Source organism: Squalius cephalus (genome assembly GCF_949319135.1).
Source record: "Squalius cephalus genome assembly, chromosome: 4".
Classification (NCBI taxonomy): Eukaryota; Metazoa; Chordata; class Actinopteri; order Cypriniformes; family Leuciscidae; genus Squalius; species Squalius cephalus.
In genome coordinates this window covers 53,041,167-53,064,479 of record NC_137125.1, presented here as the reverse complement: position 1 = coordinate 53,064,479, position 23,313 = coordinate 53,041,167, and the positions used below count along the sequence as shown (strand labels likewise).

Below are 23,313 nucleotides of genomic sequence, written 5' to 3'. Positions count from 1 at the left end.
TATGATGAACTATAAAATCAACAATAATAATGTGTTTTTAGAGTATAATATGCAAAGTACAATTTTCTATATATATTTTTTTTTATCTCTGACATTTAAGGGTAACATATATAGGCCTACAAAAACTCTTTTAGGTCTAAAACTGTTTGGATAGTTGTTAATATGAGAGTTATGAGACATAATTTAAGAGATTTAAGTATTGTATAACATTGAGTAGCTCTCGGCCACTTTCATTTTTAAAAAGTAGCTCTCTAATGAAAAAAGGTTGGAGACCCCTGCTACTCTTTCATGTATTGCGCTTAAACTGTCTAAATTGTCCTTAAACTGTAAAATACACACAAAATTATGTCAAAACACAGTTATATCTGTCATTAATGTCTGTGAACGTAAACAGCAGGGAAAGAAAGCACATGTGTATATTAGATCTGTGTATTAATCAGTGTAATATACAGTACCTCCTGCTGTCAATATAAATCAAACAACAACAGAAAAACAGAAAATCACTCACTGCTCTTGACTGAATAACTTTAGTGGCTTTAATAAGAATACATTTCTTACTTAAATGCTGCTGTTAAACGCTCTGGCGAGGAGATAAACATGACAGACTGTGTAATAATGCACAATAAGGTGGTTGTTTACACACACTGCGGACACATAAATATGTACAAAAACAATAGAGGGAATGCATTGATGTCACTTTCCCGTGGGAACACACTCCCTCAGCCGGACTGAGTGGCAGAAGAGCTGCTGCGTGACTGGATTTAATAGGATAAACTGCGAAAACATGAGTAAAACAAACGATTATCAGTTTAAACTAAAGGTTGGACTCGATATAGTGTTCTTTACAACTTACCAAAGATCCAGTGATCATGGATACTGACATGCAGCCAGGAATCGTGTTTCCTGACATTTATATGAGCCTGATTTCGACGCCGGGGAAATACATAAAGCAAATTTGCCTGTGAACGCTTTACACTCACCTAAAGGATTATTAGGAACACCATACTAATACTGTGTTTGACCCCCTTTCGCCTTCAGAACTGCCTTAATTCTACGTGGCATTGATTCAACAAGGTGCTGAAAGCGTTCTTTAGAAATGTTGGCCCATATTGATAGGATAGCATCTTGCAGTTGATGGAGATTTGTGGGATGCACATCCAGGGCACGAAGCTCCCGTTCCACCACATCCCAAAGATGCTCTATTGGGTTGAGATCTGGTGACTGTGGGGGCCATTTTAGTACAGTGAACTCATTGTCATGTTCAAGAAACCAATTTGAAATGATTCGAGCTTTGTGACATGGTGCATTATCCTGCTGGAAGTAGCCATCAGAGGATGGGTACATGGTGGTCATAAAGGGATGGACATGGTCAGAAACAATGCTCAGGTAGGCCGTGGCATTTAAACGATGCCCAATTGGCACTAAGGGGCCTAAAGTGTGCCAAGAAAACATCCCCCACACCATTACACCACCACCACCAGCCTGCACAGTGGTAACAAGGCATGATGGATCCATGTTCTCATTCTGTTTACGCCAAATTCTGACTCTACCATCTGAATGTCTCAACAGAAATCGAGACTCATCAGACCAGGCAACATTTTTCCAGTCTTCAACTGTCCAATTTTGGTGAGCTCGTGCAAATTGTAGCCTCTTTTTCCTATTTGTAGTGGAGATGAGTGGTACCCGGTGGGGTCTTCTGCTGTTGTAGCCCATCCGCCTCAAGGTTGTGCGTGTTGTGGCTTCACAAATGCTTTGCTGCATACCTCGGTTGTAACGAGTGGTTATTTCAGTTAAAGTTGCTCTTCTATCAGCTTGAATCAGTCGGCCCATTCTCCTCTGACCTCTAGCCATCAACAAGGCATTTTCGCCCACAGGACTGCCGCATACTGGATGTTTTTCCCTTTTCACACCATTCTTTGTAAACCATAGAAATGGTTGTGCGTGAAAATCCCAGTAACTGAGCAGATTGTGAAACACTCAGACCGGCCCGTCTGGCACCAACAAACATGCCACGCTCAAAATTGCTTAAATCACCTTTCTTTCCCATTCTGACATTCAGTTTGGAGTTCAGGAGATTGTCTTGACCAGGACCACACCCCTAAATGCATTGAAGCAACTGCCATGTGATTGGTTGATTAGATAATTGCATTAATGAGAAATTGAACATGTGTTCCTAATAATCCTTTAGGTGAGTGTATATAAAGGTCTAAATCCATGTGATCATTCATATCAATGTTATATATATCATCATATCGTCCAGCCCTAAAACTTGTATAGTTTTTTGTCAGTGTTTATCTAAAAACATCTAATTATGCAGAGTATACGATGGTAAATATTTAATTTGATGAGTTGTCAATACAATATATAACAATACAATATATAGGGTGTGATTTTACCCCTAAATTCGGCATATTAACACAAAATGATAACTGCAAATCCACCTTTTGCTGCTTGGAGTCCAGTTGTTTCTATGAATTGCAGCGATCCATTTGCTTCCCAGTTCTGTAGCTTTCGGCAGTCTGTAAACATATACCTCAGGTTTCTTGTAAAATCTAGTTGTACAGTCAATCTCAAAGCGTGTGTTTTGTGTGTTTTTCGCGGCATTCACAATGCTCAGTCTTTTTGCCACTCAGTGTGTGCAACCGCAGTCACTCCAGCCGACCGTGACGTCACACGCATACCCTCTATATAAAAGCGAACTTTGCATTATAGGTGCCCTTCAAAAAAGATATTTCTTCTCACCGCTTCATTATACCAGAGAATGTTTAATAAGGGGAGAACTTCCACTCTCAGTGAACTTCCGGCTTCTGAACTGGTTGCAGTTCCACTCTGGCTCCATATGAGGGCGCTCACAGGACGAGTGCAGAATGAATGGAGGTCTATGGCGCTATACCCCTCAAAATCCACTTTTCTCAGGATATCATTTTTTGTCTAGTAATTTGAATGTTGTATTCGAAAGGAGATGCAAAGAAATTACACATTGCTGGGTGTTAGATTTTTTAGAGTCACTTAAGCACACTTTCATTTGCTTTAAAAAGTCTTTTAAAATGTCAATGACGTCATACACATCGTACGACCAGAGATACTGCTTTACGGCAATCCTTCAGTCACTTTGGTGCTTTCGTGCTCTGCACTTTCTTTTCTCTCGAGGCATCGACAACACAGCTGACACAGGTAAATACACGTGCTAGAAGAGTTTTTGTTTTGTTGTTTTAAAAGACCACGCCGAAAATACACACACACACACGATGCCATGGTCGTAATCAGTCCTTCACTGACCAATCAGCGTTCATTAGCAGAATGCTAGCGTGTTATGGGCAACAACAACTCAACCTGTAAGAAATCGAAAGGACATAAGTACTCGTTCATTCAACTTTCGACCTATAACCCATGTTGAACTTGCAAAACCTACACTCAAATCTGAGATTTCTCAACGGCAATCGGGTGAAAGAGACTAATTTAGCCGTCTAGCCCCATAGACTCCCATTCATTTTGCACTCATGGGCGATCGCCCCCAGTGGAGCTCTGGTGGAACTACAACCAAAATTCGGTACGATAGGACTTAATAGGGAGTGGCCAGGCTCTCCGTAGACGGGCTCTGATTATAGTCAGTTTGGTTATAGTGTTATGGTGTGTTTTCTCACCGTGTGGCGAACATGGCTCTGAGGGAAGAGAAGGTGGCTGCGTCTTCTTTCAGCGCCTTCAGCTCGTTCCTCAGCTTCATCATGGTCTCCGTCACCATGGTCTTCTCGTTCTCGTATTTACTCTTCAGGTTGGCCAGAGCCCCCTCAGCCGTCTGTGAAACACACGTGAGCATCACAACCAACACTGAGTCTGAAAAACGGGTTCTGCCAATAAGTTAATAAACCACTACTGATATAATATAGACCACATATATTATTCATTACGACCAAGGATGCAAGACTTAAAAATCCCAATGTTAATTTTGATTTATGGGGTATATTTAGAAGGTAATTGCTTTGATTTAGAAAGCCCACTTGGGTAAATATTTTCTTGAGTTCATAATCTAACTCTACTGAACTTCATTTAACATGAACTGTTCATTCAAGTGAACGCTTGTCATTTGAGTAACTCAGAACTCCTTGTTTTGCACATAGTAATGGATGTGGTAATCACTTTGCTGACCCATATAGCACAGCACTTTCTCTCTGGTGTGGGATCTATAAATCGTGATGTCCATTAATCATCTCTTGGCCTGGAAGGGTCATGCAACATGCTTTATATCACACAGAGGCCAACAAGGAGAAAGAAATGATGTGTCAGACAGAACAGTCCCTTTTCATCAACATTTCATTTTACTAGATATTAATCAAGCGGCTCAGTCGGGGTGCACCAGTCCGCCTTAAACGTCATGTTTACGACGTATCGGAGCTTTTGAGAAAGAACTAATCGCTAGATTTGCCGACGTTTGCCAGATTAGCGGCATACAATTTTTGAAAGGTATTCAGTTTGGTTTGAGGCACTTGTGTAAGTGGGAATGAATCAAACCACAAAAGGTGAGGTGGTTGAGTTCAGTTCATTTGTGGGTCCTTTTAGAGCATTTGGGGTGTTTTATCAGCCCAAGACCACTTAAAAAGTGTAAAAACGCACAACACGTAAAAAAAAAGCCCTTAAAACAAACTCTGGTTGTTAAATCATTTGACAATCGAGTCTATTCCTGTCTAAAGCACTATTCGGACAGGATTAGTTTTACAAGGGTAGGTTTTTACCACAGGACGTCTGTAATATTAAAGGCCAATTCACACGGGATAAGAAATCTAAGTAAAACTAGCAGAAGTGGGAGAGTAACTCGATTTGTGCATCGCCGTCACTCTCATGTCATGTGTGTATTACGTTACTTCCTGATATCACGTGCGCAAACACATATAACCTATATTTATATATATAAAACAGTTATGTCCGGTCGAACGATGTATTAATTAACTTCAGATTGGACTGTGTTGGTAATAGGCACTTACCTAACGCTAAAAGAAGTTTCGTGCCTCTAACAAGTGCTGTCGATCTTCTCTCTGATCTGAATGGTGTGTGTGGTGAGTTTTGCCACAGACTCGTCCCAGCGTCTAGAACGCAACTGATGCTTTTTCAAGCGCCTCTTTTACTCCATACTACTTTTAAAAAGGAAATGACGGGAAATTTACGTACATATTTACAGCGGGTCTATTCGCACGAGATCAGTATTACCTGAGGTCATTTTTCCGGACCTTTTTACTGAAGGTAAAAGTCGGCGTAATCTTTACTGGTATTGTCCGTAATGATCACTGAGATGCACATTCGGACGGGACTAAAATCACAGGGAAGCTTGGGTAATAATTACTTTACCCCACCTCTACATGTTAAACTAATCCCGTCCGAAAAGGGCCTAAGTGAACAGTTCTTGGCTGGAGTAAGTTGCAAAGTGGGAAGATAGCGACCCATGTGGGAACGTAACAGTTTTAAAAAGAAGCGTAGAAGCTACACAGCAACATTAATGAGAAGTAAACTGGGTAGAATAAGCTGCAAAGTGGACCAGATTTTATGCCAATAGTTACAAATCTTGATAAGCAGCCGAAAGACAGAGACCCATGCAGAAATGTAGCAGTTTTAATAAGAAACATGGAAGCTACAAAGCAAATCTCAGTCAATGTAAGGACTCCCATGGTTCAATACTCTCAGGCCTCATGGCAATCAATAGGATGCAGGGTAATAAATAGAGCTCATTAGCCTACCTGTTTGTTGGCTTTCAGCACAAGACGCAAGGTTGCGATCTGCTCCCTCTTTGTGCTCAGGAGGGACTTGAGTTTGAGAATCTCCTCCATGCAAGCCTCTTTGTCCTTATCCATTAGCGGGGCGAGTTCACTAGCGGCCGCTCTCTGGCGGGACAGCATGAGCGAGCGGTCCACCGCCTTCTGCAAGTGCTTGATCTGATCGCGGATGATAGCGTTGAGATGGTGGATGTTAGTTGGTTCGCGGCGGAGATCGGATACCGTGGACGACTCGGGCGCTGGGGATGACGATGATGACGAGGAAGAGGCACTAACGACGGGCGAACCCAATGGCGTGCGGATCGGGCTCTGCTCAGCAGTGAGAGGTTCTTTGGATGGCGAGTCAGACGGGCTACGCGACTCTGCGGATGTTGCAGCATTAATCGCCGCTAAGCGGCGTGCGAGTCGCGGGGTCAAAAGCACCCGGTGGTCGTCCTGCCCCTTGAGGCCAGCGGTGGAAATGCGCGTCGGGGTCCTGCCCTGCCGGTAGTAGTCCAGCGTAACGCGGTTGGGTGTCTCATTGTTGCACAGGCAGACGTGGTGGTAAAGTTGCGCTAACTCCTCGCTGAATGTCGCTAGCTCATCTTGGGCGGTTCCCAGAATCCCGTGCGTCTCTAACGCCGTGTTATTGGCTGCCTGCAGCTCGCGTTCCAGATTCACCGACTTCTCCCGGCCTTCCCTGCAACTGCGCTCAAGCTTCACCACTTGCATCTCGAGCGCCTGAAGCTGCACCTTCTTCTGTTCCTCGGCCCGCGCTCCCGCCTCCACGCACTCATTATATCTATCCTTCACCTCTTTAAGCTCCGCCTTCAGGCCGACCACCTCTGTCACGGCCACCCTGTACTTACACTGCAGCAACTCGAGACTCGGCCCCTCCTGGCCACCGGAGACGCACGTTGTCTCTTCTTCTTCGTCCTCCTTTTCCTCACTGTTTTCCTTGCGGCGGCGAAGTTTTCGAAAGCGTTCGCCCAAGCGACTGGCCCTCTCGTGCTGCTCTGTTAGCGCCGCCTGCGTGTGGCGGAGCAAAGCCTGTGATTCTTGCAAGCTGATGAGCAAAGATGCTTTTTCCCGTTCCACCTGCGGCACATAAACAAGCCAACTATTGAATTTACCTACTGGTCAGACTGGTTTAAACTGGTTAGTCCTGGTCTAAATCAGTGCTTCTCAAACCTGTCCTGGGGACCACTGTACATTTTGGATGTCTCTCTTATCTAACACACCTGATTCAACTCGCCAGCAGCTGATTTAGCTGAAAAAATGATAGATATCACCATGCTTTCCACAGCTGATTAATCAAAGTACATTAAGACAATTGTTTTGTATTACAAGTTTTCTGAAATTTTATGGTTAAATATGGAAATGAGGCATTAACTTTTTAAATATGCACTTAATTGCATGCATTTCCAGAACGGAAATCTGAACATTGGATAAAAGCCAGTTTCAAAATTCTTGTTTCATTTGAAGTTAACCTTTTATTGCTCAGAGACTGATTTTTCTTAATAGAAATATTCTAAATTAATCTAATGCATTTAATAATATGGTGCATTGAAGTCATGACAGAAAGATCGTATTTACGAGTTAAACGGCACCACAATGTCGTAATTATCACTTGGGATTTTCTTTGAGACTCGTTTTTTCAGATTGAGGAATAATGGTGGACACAATGGATGCAGCTTCAGTAGTTAATGGTTAATTTGTTGAAATGTAAAACTAGCCAAGTTGCATGTATAAAATATGATAGTATTGTACAATTACGATAGAATATATAACAATTCAGCTGGCAGCACCTTCATAAATTGAATAAAAGCACAAAACCACACCTGATGCACATTATTTATTCATAATTCTTTAGAATTAGAGTTAATAAACTGTATTTTTTGTAGAATATGCATCTTGCTCTGACTTAAGTGATTTGAACACACAACTTCCCGACTAGTAAATACAAACTAGGTATCCCAGCAGGACTTGAATAGTTTGATCTTGGAAAAAAATGCTTTTGAATGAGAATATCTGAGCACATATTGAGAGCTCTTCTGAGACAAGAACGAGATTATTTGTCTCAGGGAAAAAAACATTTGAATAGCAATTTCCATTTAATCTCACTGCTATCTAGAAGAAACAGCGGTGATATTAAAGTGATTTCCTTTCTGACTTTGATTTGCTATTATCTACTGGAATAATGATATTTTCACTAGAAAGTGTTCCCTATGGCCATTTGTCACATTGAATTTAAGTCCACGTTTAATACATAGTCAGTGTTTAACATGGATGCATATGACTCAAATGAACTTGCACTATAAGAACAGTGACTCTTGTGATGGGAAGGATATAAATAAGCCAGCAGCATGGCCCATTAGTGCATATGGGGGTCTCATATTTCATCCCAGACACTGCAGCATCCCTTTGTAAACAGAACAACGCCTAAACCAATGCAGCAGTCGTTTCTCACTATTTAGGAACATGATTTTAAAATATTCAAAAACACCTAATCGGACATAAACTACCGGTCAAAAGTTTTGGATTGGTGAGATTTTTAATGTTTTTAAAAGAAGTCTCTTCTGCTCACCAAGGCTGCATTTGTTTGATTAAAAATACAACAAAAAAAGAATATTGTGAAATATTATTACAATTTAAAACAGCTTTTTTTATATGTGAATATATAGTAAAGTGTAATTTATTCCTGTGATCAAAGCTGAATTTTCAGCAAATCATTTCAATATGCAGATTTGATGCTCAAGAAACATTTCTCATTATTATCAATGTTGAAAACAGTTATTTACATTTTTATTTCAGAATTCTAGGTTCAAAAGAACAGCATTTAACATTAAACACTTGCCGTTCAAAAGTTTGGGGGGGAAAGAAATAAAATAAATCAATACTTTTATTCTTTAAGGATGAATTAAATTGATCAAAAGTTACAGTAAAAACATTTATAATGTTACAAAAGATTCTATTTCAAATAAATGCTGTTCTTTTGAACTTTCTATTCATCAAAGAATCCTGAAAAAAAAAATGTTTTCAACATTGATAATCATAATGAATGTTTTTTGAGCATCAAATCATCATATTAGAATGATTTCTGAAGGATCATGTGACACTGAAGACTGGAGTAATGATGCTGAAAATTCAGCTTTGATCACAGGAATAAATTACACTTTAAAAAATATTACAATAGAAAACAGTTGCTTTAAATTGTTATAATACTTCACTGTTTTTACTGTATTTTTGATCAAATAAATGCAGACTTGGTGAACATATAAGAGACTTCTTTAAAGTCCGATCCAAAACTTCTGACAGGTAGTGTATATAAAATAAATATTAAAGAGGTAAATTGGCAACATAAAGCTTTGCTATATAAAAATGTATGAATGTATGCTAATAGAAATGTTTATAGTGTTATGTTATATGCACATGCCCCGCCCCTTCACACTGACCTGCTGAATCTGCTGTCTGAGTTTCAGGATCTCCGGGCCATTGAGCTCACTGAAGAGGTCAGGGGTCAAAATTTCACTCTTCCTCAAACCCGAAGACCTGAAATCTCCATTCAGTCGGTTCAGCACCGAACCCGCAGCGCCCTGGAGCAGAAGCCCGTTGCACTTTCCACCGTCTTCACTGCTGGGCGATGTGGCGGCTGTCGGGGTCGCACTGCCACTAGGTGGCGCCGAGCTAAAGGCGAGCAGATGAGCGCAGCCTGAGCTGAAAGCCCCGTCGCACACGGTTAGATGTTGTGCTAATTCCTTACGCAAAATGTTCTTCTGTTCTCGCTCACTTTTCAGAGCATCCAAAGCCTCCTCCAATTGGCTCTCAGAGATGTCCTTCAGGCGCAGAGCGTCTTCTAATTGGCTGTTAAGCAGGGCTGTCTCCTCCTCCAGAACTTTGATTTCATGCTTCAGGCCTTCATACTCCACCTGAAAGATGAAGAATAACCATTTGCATTGATTCTGGAGATATATGATGAGACTGTTCCTACATAATCTGTCACAAACAATCATGATGCATGAAGGTTTTGGTTTTATTATATTAATATAGTCAAACCATAAATAATGAAAGCATCTAGTTTTGTATCAATTAGTTTTGTATTGTTGTGTTTGGTGACGACATTATCGTCTTACATTATTGCGTTTTCATTCTGAGAACATAAGAGCCCCTGAACCGACTGAGTTCTTCAGTTGAAATGTGTCCAGTGGTTCTAGATTGGGTATCAGAACGGTGTCAGTGTGAAGTGTGTGTGTGTGTGTGTTTACCTGGTTCTGCTTAAGCGTGGATACCAGTTTCTGCAGCGAGATGTTCTCTTCCTCTAGTTCGGTGTAGTCTTGCAGTAATCTGGCCTCTCTGAATTTATACTCTCTGATCTCCTCTCTCATCCGGCTTCTCTGCAGATCTAACATCTCATAACTCTGAGAGACGAAGAGACGGAAACAGAGAAAGAGAGACCATTTAAAGGGCTAGTTCACCCAAAAATGAAAATTACCCCATGATTTACTCCCCCTCAAGCCATCCTCGGTGTAAATGACATTCTTCTTTCAGACGAATACAATCGGAGTTATATTAAAAATGTCCTGGCTCTTCCAAGCTTTATAATGGCAGTGAATGGCCGTATATTTTTTGAAGTCCATAAAAGTGCATCTATCCATGATAAAAGTGCATTTATCCATGATAAAAGTGCATCTATCCATGATAAAAGTGCATCTATCCATGATAAAAGTGCATCTATCCATGATAAAAGTGCATTTATCCATGATAAAAGTGCATCTATCCATGATAAAAGTGCATCTATCCATGATAAAAGTGCTCCACACTGCTCTGGGGGGTTAATAAAGGCCTTCTGAAGTGAAGCGATGCGTTTGTGTGAGAAAAATATCCATATTTAAAACTTTATCAACTAAAATAACTAGCTTCCGGCAGACGGCCTACACAAGTCGACTTACGGCACAAGAGTAACACTTGACGATGTATGACGTAGGATGTAGGAGTAGCGTAAGCTTTGACGCCTCAAACAAACAGGGTACGTCATTATGTTGTGCGTCAGGTCAAGTGTTACTCTTTTGCCGTGAATTGATGCGTAGGCCATCTGCCGGAAGCTAGTTATTTTAGTTGTTAAGTTAAGTTAATAAAGTTTTAAATATGGATATTTTTCTTACACAAACTCATCGCTTCGCTTCAAAAGGCCTTTATTAACCCCCCAGAGCAGAGTGGAGCACTTTTATCATGGATAGATGCACGTTTATGGACGATCACTGCCATTATAAAGCTTGGAAGAGCCAGGACATTTTTTAATATAACTCCATTGTATTCGTCTGAAAGAACAATGTCATATACACCTAGGATGGCTTGAGGGGGAGTGAATCATGGGGTACTTTTCATTTCTGGGTGAACTAGCCCTTTAATAAAGGCACACCTGTCAAAACCGTGAGCACACATTCACAGGGAAACATCTGCAATGTCAAATCATAATTGATTAAACCCCTTCACACTCAAGTCTGAGCAAGTTTCCGACCTCTCTCAGTTCCTGTAGGATGGAGCCGAGTCTGTCGTTCTCGGCCTGTGTGCAGGACGCCTGTGATCTGCTGCTCTTCAGCTCGGCTTGCTGCTCCAGCAGGCGCCCCATGTAATACGCCTCCTTAGTGGCCGACTCCTGCAGCAACGTCTCCTCGTTGGTCTCCCCATCTTCAGCCACCTTCCTTTGAGTGGTGTACGCCTGGCTGAAGGCCTGAGGACGAGAGAGAAGACATGATAAACTTAAGTGCCCCTATTATGCTAGTTCTAAGGCTCCTAATTTTGTTTTGGAGTCTCCAACAATAGGTTTTACTGTGCAATTTTTTTTTTATTTCTCATAATATACATTGCAGCATCACCTCTTTTCTCACAGTTTCTGAAACGGCTTGATAAAGGATTCGGTCTCTCTAAATCCCGCCTTTCAGAGAGCCTGCTCTGATTGGTCAGATGGCCCAGTCTGTTGTGATTGGTCGACTCTGCTCTGATTGGTCAGATGACCCAGTCTGTTGTGATTGGTTTACTTTGCTCTGATTGGTCAGATGACCCAGCCTGTTGTGATTGGTCGACTCTGCTCTGATTGGTCAGATGACCCAGTCTGTTGTGATTGGTCTACTCTGCTCTGATTGGTCAGATGGCTCAGTCTGTTGTGATTGGTCTACTCTGCTCTGATTGGTCAGATGACCCAGTCTGTTGTGATTGGTCTACTCTGCTCTGATTGGTCAGATGACCCAGTCTGTTGTGATTGGTCTACTCTGCTCTGATTGGTCAAATAGCTCAGTCTGTTGTGATTGGTCGACTCTGCTCTGATTGGTCAAATAGCTCAGTCTGTTGTGATTGGTCTACTCTGCTCTGATTGGTCAGATGACCCAGTCTGTTGTGATTGGTCTACTCTGCTCTGATTGGTCAAATGGTCCAGTCTGTTGTGATTGGTCTACTCTGCTCTGATTGGTCAAATGGTCCAGTCCGTTGTGATTGGTCTACTCTGCTCTGATTGGTCATATGGCTCAGTCTGTGATTGGTCTACTCTGCTCTGATTGGTCATATGGCTCAGTCTGTGATTGGTCTACTCTGCTCTGATTGGTCAAATGGTCCCGTCTGTTTTGATTGGTCTACTCTGCTCTGATTGGTCAGATTGTCCAGTCTGTTTTGATTGGTCTACTCTGCGTGTGTTGGAAACCAAATACTTCTACTTATAGCATATACTTTAGATAGACAAGGTCCAAATTCAAAGTTTCCTTACTTAAAAAGTAGATCTTACTTTCAGTAGATCTGAAAGTAAAAATACAGCAGTTACAACACAGGCAAATGGATATGTCATGGTTTAATCAATGCTATTTCAGTATTACTTTTATAGTAAAACATTTTTAAGTTAACTTAGTAATTTTATTTCTAATTTTAAATTTAGTCAGTCAATTTTTGTAATTTTTATTCTTATTTTTTTAAATATTAGTATTTAGGTTTAATAAATTTTATTTCATTCCTGGTTATAATTTATGTCCAATTAGTATTTTTATTAAACTTATTTTTGATACATTTCTAATTTTCATTTAGACTAAGTTTTTCCATTTTCCATTTATATTTTATTATATTTCAGCTTCATTTCAATTAACAAAAATATTTGAATAGTACTAGTTAAAATTAACGACAATAACCCTGGGTTTAATATCTGCAAAACTACGACAAAATTTCTATAAAAGAGAGGCTGTAAACTGCAGGAGAGACAGAATCTGTGACCTCGTAATGTGAGGTGAAGTTCAGCCAATATTGGCTATAATCTGGAAAGCGTGAGTGGAATAGATGACAATGGTGATCTCGCATAAGACAGAGAAAATCAATGCAGTGCTCAGCCAAGAGAAGCAGAAACTCAAGTGTGAAAAATCAATTGGGAGGTGTATAGGAGCTCAACGCTTCAGGTAAGAGGGATGAGAGAAGAAATAACAGACTGATGGAGCAGTGCATTATGGGACAGCATCGATAACAAACAGTTAATTACATGCATGATAGGAGGCAGAATGACCGTAGTATTTGCTGAATTTCCCCAGCTAACAGTGAGGGAACATTCTCAGAACTTTAAGTTATGAACAAACGTTTTTCTAGTAATGTTAATAAAACGTTCTTTCAAAGTTACCTGGTCTGATCTCAAACCGTTAGCACATGGAGAAAATGTTTTAAGTTAGATGTTCGTCTAACATTTTCTAAGCATTTCTACTTGTTTTGGAATGTTCAAAGAACAGTCAAAAGTAACGTTCCCATGATGTTTGAAGAATGATAAACTGGAATGTTCCTTAAAGGGGTGGTATAATGCCCTTTTCACAAGATGTAAAGTAAGTCTCTGATGTCCCCAGAGTGTGTGTGTGAAGTTTTAGCTCAAAATACCCCACAGATATTTTTATACAGCATGTTAAAATTGTCGCTTTTTGAGGGTGAGCAAAAACACACCGTTTTGTGTCTGTCCTTTTAAATGCAAATGAGCTGCTGCTCCCGGCACAGGGGGCGGAGCTTCAAGAGCTCGTACACACATGCACTGAACATTTTACCTCACACACACATGCACTGAAAATTTCAAAAACTTTTAGCCTTTTATGTTCAAACCGGAGTCTGACAATGATGGAGAGGCTCAAGAAGAAGTGACAACATGTAGAAGCAACAGGACATTTCTGAATGGTTAGTTGATGAATTTATGTAGCTTATGTGTAGTTAACTATCTTCTAGTCATTGATTAGCATATTCTGTCTTGATAATCTATAAATTGTGTTCCCGGGGGCGGGGTTTATGTAAATTTCAGGGTTAGTAATGTCACTAACCCGGGAGGAATGTGGTGTAGTTCCACTGATCTATATAATGACTATATAGATCAGTGTGTAGTTCCCACCAGCCGTTTGTTGTAGTCCTTAAAACGCGATTTCTTTTAAAGATAATATCTCCCTTTGCTTTGAACTTTGAGCGTTGTAACTTTGCAGATGTTGTTTATGCTCAAACAGCAACATTACAAAAGTGAAATCATAATCAACCGCCCCTTTAAGGTTGAAATCCGTTTTTTAAGTCGCTCACTGTAATGGAGAGAGAGCCAAATGAGTCTTGTGCGCTCGGAGGGAACTGTGTTCTCCCTGCATGGATGGAGACCGATGGACCCCTGAAAAACAGACGCCACTGGGCTTTTCCATTAAGCTGGAAATTCAATCAAACTCTCTCTCATGGTCAGTCAGTCCTGCTGTGCTGGGAAAACTCAAAAGAGTGAGATCAGAATTCTTGCGCTTGAATTCTTGAAGTAGTTTGTTAAGTCAAGCATCACTATTACTAATGCTCAAACCATTTGAACAAACCTCCAATTCTAGTTATCATACTTTGGAACCAGATTTTCCCAAACGAATGAAAACTAAATGAAAACAATACGATTTTTTTTCTCCAAAAAATAAAAAGTCATGCCATAGAGGGTTAAAGTCATGTAAATCTTGTATTTTTGGGGAAATTTAGTGTAACGATGAGTCCAGGACATAGAGGAGGGTAAAAGTTAGGCTAGTTAATTAGGAAACTAGAATAACACAATGCAATAATAAAAATAATGAAAATATTATACAGTGTTACCACTAATCTGTAACACTTTACAAAGTTAATGTATTAGCTAACTTGACCTAACAATATATGTTTTTAAATTAATGTTAATGTTTAATAATTAAAATACTTCTACACAAATGTTTTATTTGAAATTGTAAGTTAAATTCGCAGCTTTGGATGGAAACACAGATATAGATCAGAACATGACCAATGAAACAGAAGATCATATTCTTTCTCCTGATAAAAACGGAGAAGTGAAATGAATGTCAACCAATTATTCTTTATGTATTCTGATGAAAGAATATTTTAAGGGGTGATGGTTGTTCTCCTTCTGCTGTTATTGGATGATAATGACATAATTCATGCCGCGTGAGAATGAGTCAGCACTAGCAAGATCGGTCTGTTAAATGTAAGCAGGAATAGAGAGATATACACTGTTTTTTAATGTGCCCGAGACAACTATTTGCAACAACAAGCGTTTTTCTATTTGCAAACAACAGTTTGTGGATAATATTTCTATGTGCAATAATATTTCATAATCATACTGAAGCATCGGAATCGTGATGATCACAAGCTGACTGGGTTTCTTTAATAAGCTTTACTCAATGTTCAAATGTTCGTTATAAAGACGACTGAAAGTGAATATTTAATGTTCATTGAAATAAAATATAAATATTACTCAAATTGAAATAAAACTGAAATAATCATAGATTAATGCTAAATGGCAAAACTAAAACAAAATTATTCAGACTTATTTAAACTTATTCAAAATATTAACAAATGCTATATAAATAATACGCAGTACACACTTATTTATAGGCAGTATTGGATGCAAACAGTCAGCATTTATACTTAGAAAACACATGTATAATATAAATTATAAAGTCATTTACTTTTATATATAATATCGCTACAGTAATTTATCATTAGTGTGAAGTATGATGAATCATACTTAATTATAATATTCATATAAATACACTTGGATGTATTATATACATGTATAGAATTGATATATTACTTATCTTTAAATATAATTTAAATCATATTTGTTATCACAAGCATGATGCCCCCCCCCCCCCCCCCCCCCATCTTTGTGTGATGATGACGTTTCTGGACACTGCATAAGTACCTCACACACACATACAGACGCACACACACACACACGCACAGACACGCACTCCTACACATGCACACACACTCAAACAAACACACACACACAAAATACACACATGGACTGTGGAAATCACCCAGGAGATTCTCTTTCACACAAAGACAAAGCTAACTCTCACACCAGCCCTCCCTCTCTCTTTGTCTCTCTCTCTCTCTCTCTCTCTCTCTCTCTCTCTCCTTCTGTTCAGACAGACACACCCCTCACACAGATCTCAGTAACACAGCACAGTATCTCTCTATCTCTGTATCTATCTATCTATCTATCTATCTATCTATCTATCTATCTATCTATCTATCTATCTATCTATCTATCTATCTATCTATCTATCTATCTATCTATCTAATTATCTATCTACAGTATCCAACAGTCGGTTTTACAGCGGCTCCTGTGAGAGACGGTAAGCTGAGCCTTATAATTTTCTGGAGAGCAGGTCCACACAGACACACGGATCGATATGAAGGCCCGCGGGCCGCAGTGAACCTTTATATGTGACCCGCTCTGCAGCAGAGCTCAAAAACACCTCGAAGTCGGTTTATTTCTGGACAGGAATCAGATCTGATGCTCCTGAACCCGGAACAATGTGAGATATGTGTGTATGTTGCACAGTGTTTGTGAGAGAAAGAGCTGGTGAAAATGACGCCTCCGTGTCTGACATGGTGTTTTTTGTTGCATAATGCAAAATAATAATCATTAATCCTTTTCCTAGTCTCATCTGCATACTGACAGCTTTGCCCTATCCTGCATTTGTGAAATTGAGTGTGGAAGTTTGTCTTGAGATATATATATGTGTGTATATCTAATTATATAATTAGCACTGGTATATATATTTATATTTTAAATATATTATCATACACGGCCCATCTCTTTTATATTCTAGCATCAACATTCTGGGTTTACCATTATTCATTATGAGGATTGACTACAGTCAACAAATCACATTTGAATCAGATAGAGCCAATAAAATAAGTAGTTATGCCTAATAAAACCTGCCAACCTGTTCATTACAATTACAGTATCATTTATCCCCAAAAAAATAATAAAAAATAAACTAAATTAATTAGATTTTGATGAAAGAAAATGTTGTATAAAAAAAAGAAGCGTAAGCATACTTAACAAATATTTAAAAATATATATTAACATAAACATTATAATATACATTATTTATTTATATTGCATTACAGTACTGACACCTTTGAGAATTAAGAGAATTTACAACAACAACAAAAAAAACTTAAATGTAAAATGCCTGGATGCATTTGGAGAGTATAAATGTGATAAACCGTAATGAAAATAGTCACAATTCCAAAAATAGGCTTAATTTTCTTTATGCAAGTTAATAAAAAAAAATTCTTTATGATTTTGAGGTTAAATATGGACATGTGACATGGAACCAGGAAGTGTTATCATGTGAATTATGCAGTGCATGTTTCTCTCAGCGTATTATCCAGCTTGACGTTCACGTGTTTTCCCTCTAAGTGCCAGAATCTGTCCGATCCATAATTCATAACTCGGAGCAGACACGTCTCCAAGCTCCGGTCCGAGCACTTCAGGAACTCGGCATGAACTCCAAAGAGATCCGTCACTACTAGATCATTTCAAAAGATAAAGCAGAAGTCTTTGTTGTAAAGAACACAAAGCCATTTTCATCTTCATTTTTAACACTATATCATTTTCAAACCCACTTCATATCAATCATATGACGTCCCACTCCCACACAAGGTGGTTTGGCAGGTTATTTTGGGTTCATATTCTGAAATCTGAAATCATGTTTGAGGAAAACATGCACACACATACTTGTTAAAGCGACGATGCAGCGAATGAGCTTCTGCATTTTTCATCTTTACTCCAGCGCTGATGTACATTACCACACATGCACCGCTGGAAACACTAAACCCAGTCAGAAACGAGGATTTTCTGATCCGAAAAACCCCTTCAGCATGTTCTTAAAGGGGTGGTATAATGCCCTTTTCACAAGATGTAAAATAAGTCTATGATGTCCCCAGAGTGTGTATGTGAAGTTTTAGCTCAAAATACCCCACAGATATTTTTATTTAGCATGTTAAAATTGTCACTTTTTGAGGGTGAGCAAAAACACACCGTTTTGTGTCTGTTCCTTTAAATGCAAATGAGCTGCTGCTCCCGGCACAGGGGGCGGAGCTTCAAGAGCTCGTGTCCTTTTACCTCACACACACACACATGCACTGAAAATTTCAAAAACTTTTAGCCTTTTATGTTCAGACCGGAGTCAGACAATGATGGAGAGACTCAAGAAGAAGTGACAACATGTAGAAGCAACAGGACATTTCTGAATGCTTAGTTGATGAATTTATGTAGCTGATGTGTAGTTAACTATCTTCTAGTCATTGATTAGCATATTCTGTCTTGATAATCTATAAATTGTGTTCAGGGGGCGGGGTTTATGTAAATTCCAGGGTTGGTGATGTCACTAATGTCGTGTAGTCTCTACCAGCCGTTTGTTGTAAACGTCCTTAAAAAGCGATTTCTTTAAAAGCAAATATCTCCCTTTGCTTTGAACTTTGAGCGTCGTAACTTTGCAGATGTTGTTTATGCTCAAACAGCAACATTACACACTAACTAAAGTTAGAAAAGTCAAATCATAATCAACCACCCCATTAAAGCATATTACCACCAATCAGCACTCAGCAAATGCAGATCTACGAGCCCAAGCATCTCATCGACAGCAAATAAGAAACCATTTTACAGTCACCTTGATACAGCAATCAAACGTATTAAATAATCATCCAAAAACATCCATGCACAAAGGCATCACAACAAGAAAACAATTAAACTCATTCTTAATATATTTCTCATGGAAATGTACTGTAGATGTGCAACCACTGCCTGTTTTCCCCCGGGAATAAAATACAGCCTCAAATATCCCAAAGCGTTATCGCTCTGAGACAGACTCAATCCTCAAAGCCTTCGCAAGACTTACTCTCTCAGTCGGGGTGAAAAACACTCACTAGTCATCCTGAAGAATGGCTTTATATCTGCGATGGAGACGACACCAGACTCTCTAACATAAGAGTAAGTGACATCTGAGTCGGTTTTGCTTGTATTTGTGATATTTAAGGAACAACTGCTGCACTTTAATTTGGCAGATTACAAGCCACAACAGAAACTGATACACATTCTGCCAATATTGCAAATGCAGGTTACGGGAACCAGCCAATAAACAGTCAATTTTGCTTGTTTATTAAGAAAGACTGTAAGAGATTCGCTCTGAATGATGGCTAAAGGCAGAGGAATTCAAGTAAACAACTATAAAACAGCGTTTGAAATGCTTATAATAGCGGTGATTGTAATGAATGGCTGATTGTAATAGGAATTCTTGGGACGGTCTCATTAGACTCCGGGACGCTTCTCAGCTCACGGGTTTGTGGGTTTGCCAAGGAAACACAAACAAAGACTTTGGGAAACAAGCTTTTGCAAAACAGAAAGCCAAACTGTATATAACTTTTGGTTACACTATTTGGTAACACTTTATTTTACAGTGTCCTTGTTACATATGTTACATGTACTTACCGTAGTAATAACAGTAAATTATGCATAATTACATGCAAATAACCCCTTAACCAAACCCTAATCCTACCCTAACCCTATATGTAGTTAAATAATATTACTCAGTACTTAAATATATAATTACACTGTAACAATGACACATTAAAATAATATAATCAAAATTAAAATAATTTTAAGGTGATGTAATTACATTGTACTTACTTACTCAAATAAGAGTAATATTAATTAACTACATGTACTTATTATAGAGTTAGGGTTTGGTTGAGGGTTAATTATGCCTAATTTACTGTTATTATTACTATAGTAAGTACATGTAGTAACGTAACTGTGTCACCTTAAAATAAAGGGTTACACTTTATTTTAAGGTGTCAGTATTACAGTGTAATTATATATTTAAGTACTGAGTAATAATAATTAACTACATGTACTTACTATAGGGTTAGAATTAGGATGAGGGTTTGGTTTAGGGTTAATTGCATGTAATTATGCATAATTTATGCGTAACGTAACAACGACACTGTAAAATGAAGTGTTAACTAACTTTTTTTATGTGATTGTTATTATATATATTTATCTCCTCGTTTATCACAAATAATTTTGTTTATAATTATATTTTTTGCTATTTCCCAGTTTCACGTTATAGTAGCAGCCAATCTGAGCAGGGCGATGGGGAGTCTTGAAAGTCAGAAATAGACATTTATGAATAATATATCAGCAGATGCCATCATCATCTGGCATGCCTCAGATTACCATTACTATTTCATACGCCCGGGAAAGACAGATAATTACCAATAAAATGCATATTACAAGCAATTATATCAGGAATAATGACAATATAAAATCAAAACATGAGCTGCTACATGCCTAAGCAGTGTTTTGAGGCACCATATATATATGTGTGTGTGTGTGTGTGTGTTTGTGTGTGTGTGTGTGTGTGTGTGTGTGTGTGTGTGTACTTGCAGATAAAGCAACAATCCATTCAAGATGGTGGATAAAGGGAGAGAAATGCTGATAGTACATTTAAATGCTTACTTACAATTTACTTCTACTTCTATACTCACTACTTCTTTCAATACTGAAAAGAATTAAAAAAAATATACACTGCGTCTGAAAATGTAATGCTTCCCATATAGTATATGAAAAACAGTACGCCGACAGAGTAATATGTGCGAATACCTAGTATTTGAAAAACATTAGGCATTTGATGGACACTTTACTATCCTTTGAGGTTTATCGATGGCCGTTCTCCCAGTCCGCACAACTCTGGCACATTATCATATAGATGACACGGAAGAACATCACTAAATGCCAAATTTGTGTGACCAATTATTCCAGCGCAGACCTCTGATCTGTTAAACAACAATCAATACAGTTCATTGAGGTTTAATGGAGAACTGAAACGGCCAATTCAGTCATCTATATCACCTCCAACACACACACGAAACTAACAAAACTTAAAAAAAATAATCATAAACCTAGAGTTTTGTTTCATGATTTACTGTTGTCTTCAGGTTTTTTGGGGATCTCAATGACAGTCTTTGTACTCAAGTGCATATGGAGGACTCCTGAAGCACACACGCTCTTCAATCTTATTATCCGTGCGTGTGTTTGCTGGCAGTCGTCAGCCTGTGCTAACCTTCAGCGCAGTCCACTGCAGTCAGCAAGAGTATACGCTATACTGATAAACTGGCTGTGAGAATATAGACGAGGAAGCAATGTGGGATGAAAATGAATGTCCTTATGCATCAGTCGAGAACGTAATTTAGTGTGCGACTCATCAGCGAATCTGAAACGTCCCGGGACACTCGTGTTTACATCTGCTGTAAAACTAAATCTCTTGCTTACGCAAATATTTTATGATAGCTGATGAGAAATCAAATGGGAAAAGTAGATCATTAGAACTAAATATTGCAAAAAAATGTCTTGAGCTTATGCAGTACATCATTATATATTTATTATATATATGCTGTCAAACTGATTAATCGCAATTAATCTAACATAAAAGTTTGAATATATGTGTATGAGTGTGTGTATGTAATGTGTATATATATATATATATATATATATATATATATATATATATATATATATACATACAGGACATAATTGCTTTGCTTTTGTTTGTTTGCTTTGTTAATTTATTCAATACTACTAGTGGTTATTTTCATGTAGTTAAAATAGTAGACATGGGAAAAAATGGTGACTGGCAATATATATACATACATAAATACATACTGTATATTCTGTAGTCTGTAACACACATCTTGTATGTTATCACTGATTTTTGGAAATATTCTATTCTATTCTATTCTATTCTATTCTATTCTATTCTATCCTATCCTATTCCATTCCATTCTATCCCATAACATAACATTTCTTGGCAATGTTCTATTCCATATCGTGACATGCGTTTTAGCAATATTCTATTCTACTTTGTTGTTCTCAGTTGTATTCTATATAATTCTGTTCTGGTCTATGTTATCCCTGTTCTTACTAAATTTTGGAAATATTCCATTCCATTCGATTCTATTCTATTCTGTAACATAACATAACATAACATTTCGTGGCAATGTTCTATCACCAGAGTTTTGGCAATATTCTATTCTACTTTGTTGTTCTCATTTGTATTCTATATAATTCTGTTCTGGTCTATAACACACATATATGTTATCCCTGTTCTTAATAAATTTTGGAAATATTCCATTCCATTCGATTCTATAACATAACGTAACATAACATAACATTTCTTGGCAATGTTCTATCACCAGAGTGTTGGCAATATTCTACTCTACTCATTTGTAGCCTACTCTATATAATGTGTTCCGTTCTGGTCTAAAACACATAAAACACCACCGGCCTGTTGTTTAAAGAGTGAACAAGTGCAGAATAAGAGGAGAGAGAGGCGTCTGTACCTCCTGCAGATGCTCCAGCTCCAGTCTGAGGGACTCCTGCTCGGTCTCCAGATCCGCATACTGTTGTTTGAGGGTCTGGTTCTCCTCCAGCACCGCGAGCCCGCACTCCGCCGCCCGGACCTTCTCCCGGTTCGCCTCCGCAAGCTCGCGCGTCAGACGCTCCACCTCCGCCCGGTAATGATCCACCGACTCCCCGCATCCCCCCCCGCCTCCCCCGGCAGCCATCGGCCCGGCCCGTGCCCTCCACTGCGCTGGGTGGATGGATAGATGAACGGATGGATGGATGGACCTTACCCGAACCTCCAATACAAAGTCAATGATACGGACATATTATCAACAAAAGAATTAATGTAACCCTAAATCATTTCGAGTGAAAATCAAACATCGCGATCAGAAAAAAAGGGGGGCCTCGCTTTCTTTCTTCCTTTCTTTCTTCCTCCTCTTTTTCTGCTTGATCATGGGTGTTGGGACGCCATCATCACTAGGATGGAGAGAGAAGTGGCTCAACTCACTTCGGCTCTCCTCCCGCTGTGACGTCAGCCCATCTTGCAGCAGCCCTTCCCGATGCAAGCTTCCGGGAGCGCCCAGTCCCGTGACGTCATGCATATTCATGAGCTTTAGAAAGGAAAAAAAAGAAAAGAAAATTTGAACACCAAGAGAAAAAATTCAAAATGTACATCTAATGGCATTTATAAATACAAATATAAAAAAGTATTAAGCAAGGCTCATATAAGTTAAATAAATAAACAAAAATCATAAAAGAAAATTATATATATATTACAGCGTTAACTATTTTTTTCTAATTTGATGCAAATGTAATAAAATACAAAGTGTGTTATAAATGTACGCAGTTAAAAAAAAAAAAAAAAACATA

The 23,313-nt window shown here is 38.8% G+C and overlaps 1 protein-coding gene across 1 annotated transcript in view; it reads right to left on the bottom strand.

Moving 5' to 3' along the window:
- The window catches only part of LOC307157984 (protein bicaudal D homolog 1), a 49,141-nt gene extending 26,209 nt beyond the window's left edge, over window positions 1-22,932 (bottom strand). Inside the window, exons 1-6 of the mRNA XM_079870085.1 lie at window positions 22,440-22,932; window positions 11,260-11,472; window positions 10,007-10,159; window positions 9,197-9,670; window positions 5,727-6,839; window positions 3,645-3,796 (exon numbers count right to left, since the gene is read on the bottom strand). Coding sequence (XP_079726211.1) covers window positions 3,645-3,796; window positions 5,727-6,839; window positions 9,197-9,670; window positions 10,007-10,159; window positions 11,260-11,472; window positions 22,440-22,664 — 2,330 coding nt within the window. The 5' untranslated portion in view covers window positions 22,665-22,932. The remainder of the gene's footprint in view (window positions 1-3,644; window positions 3,797-5,726; window positions 6,840-9,196; window positions 9,671-10,006; window positions 10,160-11,259; window positions 11,473-22,439) is intronic.
- Window positions 22,933-23,313: the final 381 nt, after the last annotated feature.